At 43.3% G+C, this 18,366-nt stretch overlaps 1 protein-coding gene across 1 annotated transcript in view; it reads left to right on the top strand.

The window, feature by feature from the left end:
* SH3GL2 (SH3 domain containing GRB2 like 2, endophilin A1) overlaps positions 1-14,086 on the top strand; it is a 220,498-nt gene extending 206,412 nt beyond the window's left edge. The window contains 7 exon segments of the mRNA XM_047700952.1: positions 3,364-3,507; positions 4,380-4,471; positions 4,473-4,514; positions 6,471-6,629; positions 8,401-8,504; positions 10,106-10,236; positions 12,510-14,086. Coding sequence (XP_047556908.1) covers positions 3,364-3,507; positions 4,380-4,471; positions 4,473-4,514; positions 6,471-6,629; positions 8,401-8,504; positions 10,106-10,236; positions 12,510-12,709 — 872 coding nt within the window. The 3' untranslated portion in view covers positions 12,710-14,086.
* Positions 14,087-18,366: the final 4,280 nt, after the last annotated feature.

Consider the following 18,366-nt stretch of genomic DNA (forward strand, 5'->3'; position numbering starts at 1 on the left):
TAAAAAACATTAAAAAAGAAAACGGTAAAAGTTAAAAAATTTTAGCAGAAGAAGAGAAAAAGAAAAAAAAAATGAAAAAGAAAAAAATATTAAATTAACTGCAAGGCTAAAAAATCATGGGGAGAAAGCCATGAGTTCCGTGCTTTGCTTTCTTCTCCTCTGGAATTCTGCCGCTCTCCTTGGTATTGAAACAGCACTCCTCGGTAGGTGAACTTGGTCCTGGCTGGGTTTCCCGTTGATCTTCTGGGGGAGGGGCCTGTTGTAGTGATTCTCAAGCGTCTTTGCCCCAGGCGGAGTTGCACCGCCCTTACCCGGGGCCGCGCTGAGTAATCCACTCGGGTTTGCTTTCGGGAGCTTTTGTTCCCTGAGCGCTTTCCGTAGAGTTCCTGAGGACGGGAATGAAGATGGCGGCCTCCCGGTCTCCGGCCCAGAGGAGCCGAGAGCCCAGGGCCCCACTCCTCAGTGCGGCCTCAGAGAACAGCGCCCAATGACTCCCGTCATCCTGGCCTCCGGCCGCGCTCCGAGCTGACCGAGCCTGCGACCGGTTCAAGGCAACCCCGAGCTGAGAGTCACTCCTCGGCTCTGTCTCTGCAGCCGGCTTCCCCGTTCTAATACTGGTAAGCTCTGTGACACTCAGACACCCCCGATCCTTCTGTGACCCTGCGGGACCTGAGGCCGCGCTGACCCCGCCTGGGCTTCCAGTTAAGCCTCTGGAGCGATGTCCCTCTCGGAACAGACTTTTAAAAGTCCCGATTTTGCTCCGTTGCTCCGCCGGGAGCCGGGAGCCGGCCCCTCCCCCCGCGGTCTATCTTCCCGTCGCTTTGGATTCACTTCTCCGCCAGTCCTACCTTTCAGATAGTGGTTGATTTTCTGTTTCTAGAATTGCTGTTCTTCTTCTCTTCAATCTCCCGTTGGATTTGTAGGTGTTTGCAATCTTTAGATAAGCTATTTAGCTGATCTCCCGCTACCCGAAGTAGTCTCAGCCTGCTACTTCTCCGCCATCTTGACTCCTCCCCGGAATTTTCAATTTTTGAAATTTAACATGTATCATATATATTTTTCTCTGAAAAGCGAAGAATATGTGAGTTATATATATTTTTTCAGTTATCACCAGGCTTTACATATTAGGCCAGCTAACTGCTAACTGCTACTCACTATGTGATTCTAAACTTGAAGATACTGCCCTCCAGAATCCTTTTTTGCAAAGCCCCACCCCCACAGACTGGGGTGATGCTATCCTTCTGTAACTTGCTATAATTCCCCAGCATGGCACTAAGTATATACACTTCATTCTAATTGCTTTTAAGATAGATGTCACCCTTAATTCACTGTGAACTTCCTAAAGGCAGGCAGTATAGCTGCCTTGTTCATTATAATATCCCTGGGGCAGAGCCAGGAGGGACCCTCTCATGATTACTCTCCTCATCTCCAGTTTTGACCTTGGAAGCCCAAATTTAAATAAAAGTCTCTTTATGATATACTGAAGTGTTAAATTACTACATTGTACACCTGAAACTGATATAACACTGTGTGTCAGCTAACTGGAATTAAAATAAAAACTTTAAAAAACCAAAGAATATTTGGAGCCCACAATCCCAGCTTGCCTCAGCTTGATAGATGGCTGCCATGTCTGCTTTCACCCTAGCATAAATCTGGGGGTTAATTCTCTTGCGAGATCTCTGAACTGTAGGATATCAGACACATACCTGAGCCCTAACCCTAATCCCAACCCCTAAACCCTAACACTAATCCTCTGAAGGATCCTGAACTGCAGGATACCAGGCACATATCATCACCCTGACCCTAACCCTAACCCAAGATCTGAGGAAAAAGAAAAGAGATGGTGTGTGTGTGTGTGTGTAATGAAATATTACTCAGCCATAAAAAAGAATGAAATCTTGCCACTTACAATGACATGGATGGAGCTAGAGTATAATGCTAAGTGAAATAGTCAGAAGATGACAAATACCATATGCTTTCACTCATACATGGAATTTAAGAAACAAAATAAGTGAGCAAATGGGAAAAAAGGAGGCAAACAAAGAAACAGACTCTTAACTATGATTAAGAGTTAATTGATGGTTATGGGGTCAGGGGAGAGGATGGGTGAGATAGGTGATGGGGATTAAAGGGTGCAGTTGTGATGGGCACCAGGTGTTAAAGGGGACTGTTGAATCACTATATTGTACACCCGAAACTAATATAACATGATGTTAAGTGATTGGAATTTAAATAAAAATTTAAAGACTCTTAATCTCACAAAACAAACTGAGGGTTGCGGGTGGGTAAGGGGGTAGGGAGAGGGTGGGTGGGTTATGGACATTGGGGAGGGTATGTGCTATGGTGCTGTGAAATGTGTAAGACTGATGAATCACAGTCCTGTACCCCTGGGACAAATAATACATTATATGTTAATAAAAATAACTTTTTAAAAAAGGCCTATTTGGAACAAATGTTTCAAGATTAACTATTAGCCACTGAATGCCGGAAGTGCCTTTGGCTGTGATTCTATCAGGGTTTCCATGCCAGTGGGATCCTGGGCATAGTCCTAGGCTAATGTACAGCCCCAACTCTAATAATGAACCTGAGGAAACCCGGTATCCGAGCATCAGGAAAATCTCCTTCACCGGGTGTTAGCAAAACTTCTTCTTCCATGAAAACTGGAATTGCTTTCTAGGCATCTCCTTTTAAAACAAAAGCAAAAAAGAAATTGAAGTGCTGTCTTTGTGGCACAAAACTAATTCTCAGAAGCCATTATGTGCTGGGGAAGTGATTAAGCCTTTTTAATGAACATGATATTTCTGTTCTTCATGGGTCTGTTTACGATCAGAATCTCAGTTGAGCAGTGATTTTGAAAATAAGGGTGTAAGTGAAACTTAACATGAGGCTTAACTCACACTGCAAGAATTAACAGTTTCATACTTTTGTCATAGATTCCTAGGGTTGAAATATAAAACTAGAATCCTAAAACAGAGAATACCTAATTCAGGGGTTTTAAAAAAGCTTTCTGTGGGGCCTCCCGGCTCCACAGAGGGGCTGCCTCAATGAAGAGAGGATCGGAAAGGTGCACGGGAAATTGGGTAAGAGAGCATGATGGCGGGTGGGATCTCCCCCCAGAAGAGCTTTGCCTTTTCTGTTAAGTTCCTCATAAGATACTGAGAGAAAGGGAAATTTCAGGGATGAAAGAAAAAATGTCTGTCTGTATCTATCTGTGGGCCAACTTGCCTGTACTAGAGAAGGTGAAGATGTATTTGTCCGTCACTGAGCTGGTTTATGGACCAGTTAGGGCCTGATTCTCATCCAGCCCTGTCTCCACTGTATCACCTTGCCTACTATGAAACTGTTTGCTCTCTCTGCCTCCAGCTTCCAGAGCTAAACTCAGCATGATCAACACCATGTCAAAAATCCGCGGCCAGGAGAAGGGGCCAGGCTATCCTCAGGCAGAGGCGCTGCTAGCGGAAGCCATGCTCAAGTTTGGGAGAGAGCTGGGAGACGACTGCAACTTTGGTAATGACTGCTTTCCACACTTGAGTTCTTTCATTTGTCCATGGGGATTTCATGCCAGTAAGACACTCTGCAGGAGATGATTCCAACCGTTTTATATTTTAGTTCCCAGTTTTATGTCTTAGAGACGAGGCCAAAAGTTTACCTTCAGGATCATTTTGTCATTTTTAGTGTGATTTGTCATAGTTTTGTAGACTTTCTTTTTCCCTGATGAGATCCCAGTCTTCACGGTAGCCTATGAACATATCCAGATGCCTGGAAACTAACTGTGCAGTGTGCCCAGCATGACTGAGTGTTGAGGCAGAGGGAACAGTCAGCATGATGTAACACCCCTCCCCATGAGCTTTCCCTTCAGTCTCTGCTCTTCTGTACATGTTACCCAATTCTACAGCCCCGGGTGAATTCCTTCACCCCTCTCTCCTCCATCCTTAGTCACCATACACAACACTTCTCTTTCACTTCTTCATGATAGTCAGTCTCAGCGATTGACTGTCCTTCCTGTTTGAACCCTGCCCTCTGTTCCTGGTATTTGCTTCCACCAAATGCATTGGCCTTAAATGGGTTCCCTACTAGCCCAGTACTGACAAGGGAGGGCAGGGAGCTTCCCCAGTTGCTTCTTAAAGGACAAACAGAATTTCATGTTCTTCATAATATGGAATACCATCCCCTTGGTAACGTTGACTCTGTTGTACTGTATGGACCATCTCAGGCAGAAAATACAGTGTTCTCTGAAAAGCATTATATATTGCCTGTATCTTGGCTGTCTTTACAAGACAGGCAGGAGTCCTTGGGTTTTCACCTGTGGTGGTTCTCTTACTGCAGGTACCTTTCACCTTTGTCCTTTAACGTACAAGAGAGTCATTCTCCCCTTGCAGGCCCAGCACTTGGTGAGGTGGGGGAGGCCATGAGGGAGCTCTCAGAAGTGAAGGACTCTCTGGACATGGAGGTGAAGCAGAACTTCAGCTCGATCCCTTCAGAACCTTCATGACAAAGATCTGAGAGAAATTCAGGTATCTGCAACTGATCTTTGGGAAGTGACTGGTTTGAACCTACAAATGTAGGTGCCCTTTTCCCCTCAGAAAACATTTTTTCAAGCTTGTCATGTGTGGTGACGTTTGAATTACAAAATAACTCAGCAAGATAAATTGAGAGAAACCAGAAATGCAATACTTTATTCCACTATTATGACTGTGCCACTTAATACATTCGACTTATCCACATTGAGTTTTCAGATTATCAACCTTTTTTTTCCTCCAGGGGAATAATATCCTTCCCTGATACTACCCACTTTTATTAATTATGGCTTTCTGGGCTGATTTCATCCTCTGAAAGGCTAGCTGTATCAGTTGTTAGCTTAGGTAAATTGTTATACTATCCATAAACACATGTTTCCATATTTTCATAGTGATTGTTAGGACTGAGGAAGAAAAATCCTCCTCTTTATAAAACACATAGAGCTGTTCCAAAGAAATAAAGTTCAACTGGCTTAACCTCCAACTAGGTGTATAATGTTTTCTCATTCATTCCTTCGACAAATATTTGTGAAACTTCTCTGAAATTAACTTCACTGTAACATGGTAATCCACAACTTGAAGTCCCCTAGATCTCTTTATTCCAGACTGAGTCTCCTTTGTCTTATTACTTGCTCAAGATTACAGTAGTAAGTGGCAGACTCACTCTTAATCTACAATATTAACCCTGACCCCAATACTCTACCCTACAGTTGACTACAAGTTCACATGTGTTACAAGAATATCCCTTTCAAAGGAACAAACATCTAACTTGGCTCAGGGCATGGATGGGAGGTTGTACAGTGGGAGAGAAGGTCTAGGATATTTTTCTTCCTCTTTTCCTTCTTATTCCTTCACCACTCCCAACTCTCCTTTCATCTCCCTCCCTTTCTTGCCATACATACCCAGGATCAGGGAAATCTAGTGTTTTCTCCCACCCATTAGTAATGAAATACTACATCCCTTCGAATAAAAAAAGATAACTTTTCACTTTGGGAAACAACGCTGTGGGTCATTAGACCCCATCTAGCATCTCTTCCAAGTTAGACTTTTTCTACTGAGTTTCATCATCTACCAAATCGGAGACTCAAACTTATCCGGGATTCCTTGAAGCCACATCAGTCAACAAGGATAAGAGTTAAGATATAGATTCCTAGGGGCGGCTGGGTGGCTCAGTCTGTTAAGTGTCTGCCTCCGGCTCAGATGATGATACCAGGGTCCTGGGACTGAGTCTGGCATCTGGCTTCCTGCTCAGCAGGGAGCCTGCCTCTCCCTCTGCTTACCACTCCCCCTTCTTGTGCACTCGCTCTCTTTCTCTCTTTCTCTGACAAATCAATCAATCAATCTTAAAAAAAGAAGATATAGATTCCTAGATCCTGGCCCTGGATATTTTAATGCAGGTGATCAGTATCCATATTTCTGTAAGCAACTTGGGTGATTCTCACAGACTGGTTTCCTCAAAGATAGCCCTTTCTAGGGCTAGTGTGCTAGGACTGAAGAAGCAAGAATGAGTCTTTCCCACTTCTCTTCAAGGAAATTGTTTTTCCTCTACCTTCTCACAAGACACCATTTCTCTTGAAGATGGGATTGTGTGGGTTCTGTGTAGCAGTGTTTTGCACGTGGATGGCCATATGCACACATTCCCAGCTCCTGTCATGGGTTGGAAAGACCTATTCCAGCTTGGCTTTGGCCCAGCAAGGGCAGAAAATAAAGAGCACTGGTAATTCCCCAAATTTCTTTCTTGCCCTTAATTATTTTTAAAGATGCTTCTCCACATTTAGCCTTTGGACGCATTTGCCCCACTGATGCAGTTTTCTTTATTCTTCTGGCGACGTTATATTTTAGAACTTAGCCTGTCTTATTTTGGAAGCTAATAGACATGATGGAGAAGTGAGCTGTAAATAAACCTGTTCCATGAGCCCTTTCAAAGCACATTCCTGCCCTTGACTTTTTCAGCATCATCTAAAGAAGTTGGAGGGTCGACGCCTGGACTTTGATTATAAGAAGAAACGACAAGGCAAGATTCCAGATGAAGAACTCCGTCAGGCTCTGGAGAAATTCGATGAATCTAAAGAAATTGCTGAGTCCAGCATGTTCAATCTCTTGGAGATGGATGTGAGTGCCTCTCCGTGGTTTCTAATTTAATCTTGCCATTGAGGCTCAAGATTATATTAAAAGGTTATATAATTTAAACTGTTCATATCTAATTATACTATGTAGTAAGAATTTTGATAGATATTTCTTTAAAATAATTTGAAATAATAAAGTAGATCAAGAAATGGTGAGAGGTTTTTTTTTCCCTGTATTTCCATGGTTTAATTTAGTGAGATGTTTGTCTACTCATGATCATAAGGAATTACCAGTCATGAGAAGATGAAGAATGTTTCTGATGATCCAAGTAAAAGTCTAGTAGCTTGAAATACTTTGTCAAAATACAGGGCAGAATGACTTCAAATTATAAAGGAATATGACCTAAAATACATTTAGCATTGAGGGTTCAGTATAGGTTAAGGTGTCCTGTATTTTGAGGTGAAGGTGATATTTTCTTTCAAAAACTAATTTCAATTGAGATTGATGATTGTAGCATAGATAGTGTATTTGGGGCAATGTAGTTTAAAAGCTCCTTTTACATTTCTAGTGCACCAAATTACTATTATTGTTTATTTTTTATTTTAGAGAAGGAGAGAGAGAGACAGAGAAGAGGGGGAAGGAGGAGAGGGAGAAAGAGAATCTTCAGCAGGCTCCATGCCCAGTGTGGAGCCCAACATGAGGCTCAGTCCCACTTTGTCAAAATACAGGGCAGAATCCTGAGATGACATGAACTGAAATCAAAAGCCAGATGCTTAACTAACTGAGCCCCCAGGTACCACGGCAGTGTGCTAAATTATTATTCATTGGCTTTAGAAGTTATATTCTGTGAATTCTTTCAGCCCTATAGTTATGAGGACTTCCGACCACTCCTGTAATAAAGCCAGCTAAGCAGTTTTCAAGTTCTTGTTCATGCCCACGTCTGGCCTTATCAGTTGTTGACCAGATTTTCTCAAGGTGTTTACAGAGCCTCTGTGTGTTGATCACTTCACTGCTTTGCCCTGACTGGTGACAGGGTGGGCGGGTTGAACATATCTGGACTTCCCCACCACCCAGAGACAGTAGAGGTTGGTGTTTATGTAGAACAGCTGGTGTCCCACCTACCTACTGAAGAGGAATGCTGTAGGCACAGGGGTGACCTGAGGTACAGTGCTCCTTCCCTGTACCCAGTGCCCCATTCCACCTCCAAAACTCTTGGGACGGCTGCCTTTTTTTTTTTTTTTTTTTTTTTTTTTTTTTAATGCTGACTTGGAGGACAATATTCAGCCAGATCACAATCCGAGACACAAAATGAAGAGTAACTAGGGATGCCTAGAGTACTGGAGCTGAAATGAACCCGAGATGTCACTTGACCCAACCCCTTTATGTTACAGATGAGGCTGATAGAGGAATAGGATTTTCCATCCTGCCAAACTGCCTCCATGCTGCCGCACGTGGAAAATCAATATTCATATTTTTGTTAACACTAATAGCATGAAAAGCATAGGGAGCAAAGTCTCCTTTGGTCAATGTCTTCTTTTCTATAGGAAATCAATAAAATTAGCCAAATCCTACCTGGAACTTGGTAGCTAACAATGAGATTACTCAGTGAGAGGTGTGGGATCTTTAGAAGGATTCCTGACAATGTGCCTTCTCTGCATGGTACTGACATTTCCAAGCATATAGATGCTTCTTATCCTTACCTGATGTGGAACCTACAGAATCTTCGAGCGCTGGGCTGTGTGTCGGGGCAGTAGGAGTTGGATGGTGAGTAGGATGGTGACCTGATAACTGAGTCATGACCCCCGTTGGCCTGCAGATCGAACAGGTGAGCCAGCTGTCTGCGCTCGTCCAAGCCCAGCTGGAGTACCACAAGCAGGCCGTCCAGATCCTGCAGCAAGTCACCGTCAGACTGGAAGAAAGGTATCTCACAGTTCCTGAATTTTATATTCTCATTTTCTTCCTCTGATACGGTGGGTAAAGAAATGGAAATAATAGAATACATCTGAAGAAAAGCTTCTGCCAAAATTCCTGCTGATCCTACCTTGTGGATCATTCGTTTCGATTTTCTTGTGTCTTGTGCTTTGTTTTACTTTGTTCCATTGAGTCTAATCTTGTGTTGATGAGAGGTCCGTTCTGGGTTGTATGTTGGCTGCCGCAGGTGGGAAGCCAGGACGCTCCCAGTGATAACGGTGTGAATTGCTGAGCAGATATTCTGGGTGGGTGCCCAAGGCGTATCATCATTAGACTTCCGAAAGCCCTGTAGACGATGACGTGTGATTAGCCTCACCTACAGGCGGAAAGCCCAGGCAGATAAAGTAACTCACCCTGGGTTACCCAGTGGTGCAGCAGGGGTTTGCCGGGCAAGCATCATGTATTTGAAAGGCTGAGTCTTGTTGCAGTATTTCTCTGAATGGGGAGCAAGTCCTCTGCCATCAGAGAGACAGCTTTCGTATGCCTGTTTCTCCTCCTCAGGTGTGCACCACGGCTGGGCAGAGCTCATTTTCTTTGTGACTAGGTCTCCCTGGACTTACTTGCAGGTCACAGCCTGACAGCTGTAGGCAGACGCCCCATGCTGTCCTATGTGTCACTTTGTCCATCTTTCCTCAGTGTACCCTTGTGGGAATGTGTGTTACCCACTGAAGCCTCTTGAAAGATTCAAATCCATGCACTTCAACATACTAAAGAAGCACCATATGTCTTTGTGACATCCACTGAGCACAAAGAGCCATTTTCCTTTTTTCCTCTGACATATGTTCAAAGTCAGTATCATTCTGTAATCACCATACCTTGAACCCTCCCTTTCTTTGCAAATCTGCTGTACGCTTTGCTTCATGAACACCTGAGACTCTGGAAAATACTTAGAGGTGTGGGGAAGATATTAATTAGTCATACCTTTCCACTTTGCTCCTGTCTTCCCTCATTTCTTTCCTGTTTCTTATATCTCAAACCACTCAGTGTTCCCAGGGCACACGGTATTTCCTCGCTCCAAGCCTTCTCCAGCCCTTAAACCCTTTCTTCTGGAAAGGACTGTTTATCTGGAAATGACCCTTAGCTGTCTTTTCTCCCTCTCCATAAGCCTTCCTGTGGACAGGGAGACTCTTCCCCACTCCCTATAGCATTCTGTATCTCTCTGTAACAACATTCACTATGGTTTCTAGTCCTCAGGGGTTTACATTCGGTCCTCTCCCTTACTGACCGTAAGCTGCTTGAGGCAGGAACTATGTCCTGTTCCTTTTGTGTTCTCAACATCTACCAGACTGCGCATTTGCAAAGCGAGCTCTGAATAAGTGAGGGAGAGACCGAATGAGATGGTGAGGGCTGGACCACAGAGGGGCATCATGGAAAGCAGAGACAGAAACACAGAAAGTGGCTATGGGTGTTTTTTTGTTTGTTTGTTTGTTTTTGTTTTTGTTTTAGATTTTCCTTGCTCCACGTTAGTAGCCTTCCTGATGTTCTGCTTTTCTTTTGCTTCTTAATTGGCTCCTTACTCTTATCCCCCGTCCTTTTTCTTTTTAATGCAGAATAAGACAAGCTTCATCTCAGCCTAGAAGGGAATATCAGCCCAAGCCACGAATGAGCCTGGAGTTTACAACGGGAGACAGTACTCAGCCCAACGGGGGCCTGTCCCACACGGGTACACCCAAACCTGCAGGTAAGGAGCTGAGACCTGCAGACCCCATGACACGGGCCATGGGCACACCCCACTGACACTGTCCCAGAATTCTAGGCGCAGCCCAGTCTGGCTACACAGGAGCTCTACAGTGACCCATTTCTTGCAGGATGGTTTCATCAGGTGGAAACTCTTCTAAAGCTCTCCTTCCTTCTTTTCTCATTGATTATTTCTTTCCCTCCTTTTCCCTCTTCTCTCCTCTGGAAAACTTCCTTTGTACGTCCCCTTTTCTCTCACTCCCCCATCATCAACACACATTAACCTCCTAAGTAACACATTTGACTTTGACCTTCCTTTGTGGTGTTAAGTCACCCTAATGTGTCACTTGGGTGCCGGGAGCACCATCTTTGTTTCCTGTCTTTCCCGTCTGCGTTCCAGCATGCATGAGCATGAACACCCCGGCAGGGCACACCCACAGACACTCACATATAACCCATGGACTGCAGCTCCAGCAGCATGACCAGCTGGAGATCTCAAGTCACCGGAGCATATGGGTGAATGTATCTGTAGGTGAACGTATTTCAAATCTCAGCATTGGCTAGCTTTCCCTCCTTCCTCCACCTTCAGCCAACTCATTGTACCCTGGTAACTGAAGTGGGTGTAATAGTAAAAAGCTGAAATTTATTTTCTATCAGGAATATTGACATATACCCAATAATATGTTCTTTTAGTTGGCACCCTTGCTCTCCACCCACTATACACAGATTAGGTAAAAGCCCATGCTTGAAACATTCTCAACCTTAACAATTCACTTGGGTGAAGAAGTGGAAACTATCTTACACTGGACATGGGCTTCAAGAAATTCAGTGTCTCCTCTTTTCCCTGGAGCCCAGGATTTGATGTTCTATAGTAAGAAATGTTTCATGAGGTGCTCTCTGGAGACCATGAAGGAAAAAGTGATGTCTGTGGTGACAGTTGGTCCTCTCTGTCCTTGTGTTCACCTCCCTGTGGGGAGCCCCCAGGGTTGGGTAAACAGAGCAGTGGCTCTTAGAAGTTCGCTGGCTGCAAGGACTAGTCTATGTAAATCGTGGTGAGTTTGCTTCTCCCTATTCAAAAACCAACCACATATTTCACTCTTCTTTTGGAGACTTGTTCATTTTCTGCTTTCATTAAGTGAAAAGGCAGATGACATATTTCCCTTTAAAGTCATCAAAGGGGCGCCTGGGTGGCTCAGTGGGTTAAGCCGCTGCCTTCGGCTCAGGTCATGATCTCAGGGTCCTGGGATCGAGGCCCGCATCGGGCTCTCTGCTCAGCAGGGAGCCTGCTTCCCTCTCTCTCTCTCTGCCTGCCTCTCCGTCTACTTGTGATCTCTCTCTGTCAAATAAATAAATAAAATCTTTAAAAAAAAAAAATAAAGTCATCAAGGTGACGAGAGCTGTATGCACATATCTGAGTTTACGTGCCCATGTGGATGCATGTGATATTAAATATAGATGGTCATTTAAAATAGATCACTTTTAAGATATGGTTCCATTCTTCATTATTTTACTCAAGGTAGAGTATGTTACTTTTTGTATGCCAGAACTCCCATGTACTCACCCTTATATATGCGATGGTTTACCGAGAGTAATTATATAATTTTTACCTATCACTTAATAGCCACAATAATAGCGTGGAGTAAGTTCTGTTAGTTCTAATGCTAGACAAGGAAACTGAAAGGGAAGTGCCTCGTACAAGGTCACTCAGAGCATGAACTTGAACCCAGGGTCTTACATTGTTTTGTTCTCACCATGTTACAGCAGTTTTCCAGAGACTAGAGTCCTTACCTTTAAAAAATTAGAACTGCACTGTTATTCTGACATTGTCAAGCATTGTCCCTGTAATGAACTCAACTCTTTCACATGTACAGAGATTTTAAATGCCAACATGGAAAGGATTCTGGCCATATTCCATTAATCTAATCTCATTAAAACTCCTTAAGTCACTGGGTCTCCCATCTCTGGACATTGTCAGGAAGGCAAACCTCGGTGGACCGAGTTGCATGTGTCACAGGCATAGATGAGGCCATTTTTCATACTGGAAATGGAAGCAGGCATCCAGCAATGTCCAGGGATCTGAGAAAACTTCTGAAGACTGGTGAAGGACATATGCCATGCAACAGACTGGGGACTAGCCACAGGAGGAAGCTTCAGCAGGGAAGAGGAGTGAGGGGGGAACATGGGGGATTGCAGGCCAGGCAGGTGAAGCAGGCGGTAGAAATGTGAGTTAAATACCCCTTGTCTTTCTGTGTTCTTCTCTCCTGCTTTCACTTCCAGGTGCCCCGATGGATCAGCCTTGCTGCCGAGCTCTGTACGACTTTGAACCTGAAAATGAAGGGGAGTTGGGTTTTAAAGAGGGTGATATCATCACACTCACTAACCAAATTGATGAGAACTGGTATGAGGGGATGCTTCATGGCCAGTCAGGCTTCTTCCCCATCAACTATGTGGAGATTCTGGTTGCCCTGCCTCATTAGGATGTTAGGCTGGCAGGCTTACCTCCTCTTGACCCAGATAGTTAAGTTTAACCACTGCTTTGGTAATGCTGCTTACAACACATCCCAAATGCAGGCCGCAGTGGTCCAGGTCATCAAGCCCCACCGAGTATCTTTGGTTGACTTATGTGATCCCACAAGAGTCATGGTGATGGGTGGTATCTTCTGAGGCTGGCAGGCATGGCATGTGCTTTTTAAACACCATCTGAGACCAGCCAGTAGTCAGGGAACTGCTGTTTACATGGTTCTCAGGAGGCTCTGGCTTCTTAGAATATGACCATGAGCCACAATACAGTAAAACCATCCTATAGAAGATATTGTCTATCACCCAGGGGCCATCTCGAGGTCTCAGGTTCTCTGTTTCAATAGGAGAAAGGTCTTGCTTTCCCATTGTCCCCTCCCAAGTATGTGAGTCACAGAATTGTGGAAGAAAGCCTCCCTCACCAGCAACTTGTCTTCTGGTCTGAATGAGTCAGTCCCTTGATGCTATTGGTAGGAAAGTGTTGAATGTGAGTTAAAAACTTTTTCTGAAAACAGTCAGTTTTGTTCCTCCCTATTATGCCTGTTTCTGAGGGACAGCCAGTTTTCTTCCCTCCCTGCTAGTAAAGGCAGAGGGGACTCCCGCTGTATTTCTAAGCAAGACAGTTAGCAGTCAGTACCTGGTAGGTGGGGCTGAAGAGAAGAGATTCTCCATTATGAGGAAACGGGAAAACATCTGGTTTCCAAGCTTAAATTTCTTGCTGCAGAGAAACCACATATGTATTTAGGCCATTTCTGAAGGTACAGGGAAGAGGGAACAAATATCTTCACTTCAGTTTTATTTGTGAATTACGTGCTTCATGAGTCCATTTGCACAGAGACACAAGGAGAAAAACACAAGAAACCATTTTTCCACTAGTTCCTAGACCAAGAAACAGTAACTGTCTTTCCTTTCCGCTTCCACCCTATATTCTTTGAACATCATTTGTGCAGATTCTGCCCTCAATGAGGACCAAATAAAGATGATTTTTGTGCTTAGCAGTTTAAGATGTATGGCTGCACATACAAAAGTTTTACCCACCTCAGTCATTACTTTTATATCCATCTCTTCTAGTCCATCTTCATGTCATGTGTACAGTGCTGTATGTAAGCTTATGAGTGGTTTTGTGTTTTTTTGTACCAGTTATGAGGTCCTGTCAGGTGTCCAGAGTTCTATTTATCTAGCTGTACAGACTCCTTCAGAGGTTGAACGTACTGCTTCGGATGTGCCGCCTGCGGTAGTGGGTCACGTGGAGTGAAAGGCAAATCTTACTGCTTAATGTATAAACCTCTTACCACAGGAAGCATCGCCGTTTCCAATAAATATTGCTGAAGACACAACCAAAGGCTCTGGTCCGTTATTTCGTGTCTATTTTGCGGGGGGGTCTCCTTTCAATCTCCATTGCCTTCTGATGCAGCCAAATCAGACCTGGCTCTGACCTCAGATGTCCCTCTCTGGCAGCAAGGGAAGTTTTGTTAGCAAGAAGTAATCCTAGGAAGAAGGTGATTTGGGAGAGAAGATAAGAAAGTGGGGAGAGGAAGTCTTCTAGAAGTTACAAGAGGTACCATCAATGGTGATATCAAAAAGATAGAATGTTCAGAGACACAAACAAAATATGCCATTTCAACCAGTTTTTTGTTGTCTTTCATGCTTAAAGAGAAAGAAATAGGGAAAAATAGATTGACCAAAGCCATCATTCTTTTCTCCACACACGTGTGGAGGTGGGGGAGGGGAGCTGTGCCTACAGAATATTATTTTCTGAGCTTCTGTGAAAATAAACATGTTTTTTATATATTGGGTGCCTTTTGTGTTCTTCCATGCTGAGGCTAATAATCCAAATATTCTGATCTAACATGAACAGTTTTAACCTAATATATGAAGTTCTGTATATGAGCTGCTCTAACATGAAAATAATATTTTCGCGGGGCGCCTGGGTGGCTCAGTGGGTTAAGCCGCTGCCTTCGGCTCAGGTCATGATCTCAGAGTCCTGGGATCGAGCCCCGCATTGGGCTCTCCCCACTCAGCAGGGAGCCTGCTTCCTCCTCTCTCTCTGCCTGCCTCTCTGCCTGCTTGTGATCTGTCTGTCAAATAAATAAATAAAATCTTTAAAAAAAAAAAAAAGAAAATATTTTCGCTAGCTACGTGAGTTAGGGTATTACAGATCAATTCTTAAAACTAATTTTAAAAAGAAATTACCAGTGATCTTGTGAATGGAGAAAATACAGAAAAATAGGTATATAAGGTATCATAGGTATAGGATCAATATTCAAAAGTTACTTTATTTCTATATACCAGTAACAATCAATTAGAAAAGTGATTTGAAAAATCACTTACAGGGCTGCCTGGGTGGCTCAGTAGGTTAAGCCTCTGCCTTCAGCTCAGGTCATGATCTCAGAGTCCTGGGATTGAGTCCCGCATCAGGCTCTCTGCTAGGCAGGGAGCCTGCTCCTTCCTCTTTCTCTCTGTTTGTGATCTCTCTCAGTCAAATAAATAAAATCTGTAAAAAAAAAATCACTTACAAAAATTCAAATCCATAGGTATAAGTCTAATAAGAATTATATAAGAACTCTCCACAGAAAATTATGAAACATGTTTGAGGAAAAATGAAGACCTTAATAAGTAAAGAGACTCTCTATATTTATGGATCGGAAAACTCAGCATTGTAAAGATGTTATTTCTCTCTAAATGGATCTATAGACTTAGTATAATTTCAACCAAAATCTCAGGAAGCTTTTCTTGTAATGTGTGAAAATAGACAAATGTAAAACATACAGAGAAATGGAAAGGGATATTTCTTCCTGAAGAATGACAAAGTTGGAAGACTTACTCTTTCTAGACATAAAGTTATAGTGATTGAAATAGTGTGATATTGATGCCATGATAGGAAAAAAAGATCTGTCCAGAACAGAGAGTCCAGAAAGAGAGATGCAAGCATTCAACCATATTTGAATCACTGCTTTGTTTGTAATGTTACACAACTTGGTAGGACTGTACCTGTGGGAAAGTCGTTTTATAAATTCAAAGGGAAACCAATAGCAAGACTCTGCACCAAATAGAGTAATCTCGTTATGAGTCAGCATCAAGTGAAGCAAAAGTATCATGAACACAGTTTCTAAGAAGAACTTAATGTTTATTTGAGGGAGTCTTAGCATGAATAAGACACTCACCAGGTTCAGTACCCCTGATTTCTGTATTTTTACTGAAGGCTTTTTACGGAAGTTTGAATACTGAAATGAGCAGTCAGTTCGGTGGCCCACCCACTGGGGAAGTTGAGCCCAGACAAAACACTTGTTCTAAGACTAATCGCAGAATAAACTGTCTGAAGTGGAAACAGAAGCGAACTAACGTGAACTAAAATGGAAAACAAGTTCAGTGAGGCAATTGTCCCATTTTTTCCTGTAGATCTGACAGGTCTTAAAGAGAAAAATTTCTCTTTGCTATAAGTAAGTAGACAGCAAGAATGACATGACTAAGAATTGAAATTTCCTTGGGACCGTATGGTAGAGAACATAGCTCCTGGAATGTGCTGAGTCCTATTCTGTGTACGCTTAGCAGGGATTTAGGCAACCAGGATTATCTGGAGACTCTGTTTTCAAGACAGCCTCTAGTGGTCTGAATGGAACTATAGGGGCACTCTTAAGGTTCTTATTTTAAGACTCTTATTAACCAAATTAAGAACTATGCAGGCTGCCTCTCATCCCATGAGGATAGCGATGATGACGATGTAGGAAGGATTTAATGGTGAACCAAGTGGCAGCCTGAAGCATCCACTTAGAACTTTGGGTGATGGTGGCTGAAGACTTTCAGGGCAGCACGGAGAGGCGGCTGCACTATCAATTCCTAGGCCCAGCAACTGGGAACCAGCTGTGAGCCCCACGTTAAAGGAGCTGTCAAGGAAAACAACAAGGCTACTTTTTAAAATATAAAATGAATAAATGAATAAATGAATGCTAAGAACCTAAAGGTCAGATCATTGAAAGTCACTCAGCTATCATGTATGCCTAAGTCATGGTGGCCTTACACTTGAGATGGGAAGAGCTGTGATTCTTGACAGGACTGGAGCAGATTGTCAGCTGTGGAGGCAGAAGAATGGAGAGCAACATGGATGGCAATACTATTTTCTTGAAAAGGAACCCTGGGCTTTTTTGTACTACCTTAATGTGATTAGGAGCTGATACTCACCCAAGGCTACGATTGTGGTAACTTCCTTCGGACAAGAAATAAAGGTGTCTACAGCAGGGGTGCAGAATATAGTTTCAGTATCCAGAAAATGCAAAGATGTTTGGAGGCAGGGACCCCTGGGTGGCTCAGCCATTAAGTGTTTGCCGCTGGCTCAGCTCATGATCCCAGGGTCCTGGGATGGAGCCCCCGAGTTGGTCTTCCTGCTCGTCAGGAAGCCTGCTTCCCCCTCTCCCACTCCTCCTGCTTGTGTTCCCTCTCTTGCTGTGTCTTTCTCTGTCAAATAAATACATAAAATCTTAAAAAAGAAAAGAAAAGAGTAGATACTTGGAGGCTTCTCTGTGATCTGGGTTATTTCTCCCCTGGCAAATGTGGTCTCAGAAACAAGGATTTCACATACACTACCATGTGTTGTCTGAAAAAAATGTAGCATTCACTAAATCAGGAATTTTTCTTTCTTTATATTCCAGGCAGACAAACTGTAGAGTTATTCACCTGGCAGAATCGATCCTGATTATAGGCTTTTAGTGGCCTTTAAGCAGTAAAAATGTTTGTATTTGTAGTGGTGTGTGAATTTCCTATCATTCTTTTCACACCAGGAAATCGGGCACATTCAACACTTTTATAAGATGATACTTGGAATTCAAGGGGGAGGAAATGGAAACCATCATTATTTATTACACCCTATCAAGCACTTTGTTAAGCTCAATATATATGATTTTGATTGAAGCCTAAGGTTTTAAACCTTAAACACTTAGCTCTTTGGGGCTGGTATACCAGAAGAAAGCTCTGTTAACAGGCTGATTGTTTACCCAAAGTAATGTATGATAGTTACCGGATTTAGAGCATATAAAAGAAAAATGAGAATTTACCAATGTTACGAAGTATCTTAGCAAGAGAGAGAAATTATGAGCTGCTTGATGGTGAAATTAAGAGACTATAGGGCCATATAAAAGGCTTGCTTTATAGAATTTGAGATGGAGGAGATAAACCAGAAGGTAGAGAGAAGCAACATTTTAAAAGCAACATTTTTCACACTTTATTTCCTTGCTAGTGTTTTGGCTTTCTTAAAAACCGTTTGGTGTGTGCCTGGAAAAAAAAAAAAAAATCACATTCCTTTGTTTTTCTAAACCATGTTCAGTCTGGGTGCTGTCCTGGCTCCTATCACAAGTGGCAAGGCCCTGTTCTCTCGGTTCTGCCTTTGGGGAAGGGCCTCTGGTTCTGGGCCTCGGGGTGCTGCCCCCAAGTTTTCTGGAGCAAGCATGGGTGCTCTACTGGGAAGGGCTGCTGGAGCCCTCTGTGCCTGAGCTCCATGCTGGCCCTCCGTTGAGGCCCTGAGCTCAGCCCCAACTGTGACCCTAGACACAGAGGCATTTCCGTCAGTGTTACCTCAACGCCTTGTTCATGGAAGTCACTTGACGGTGAGAGAACAGGACACATA

The sequence above is a fragment of the Lutra lutra genome, chromosome 13 (assembly GCF_902655055.1).
Source record: "Lutra lutra chromosome 13, mLutLut1.2, whole genome shotgun sequence".
Taxonomy (NCBI): domain Eukaryota; kingdom Metazoa; phylum Chordata; class Mammalia; order Carnivora; family Mustelidae; genus Lutra; species Lutra lutra.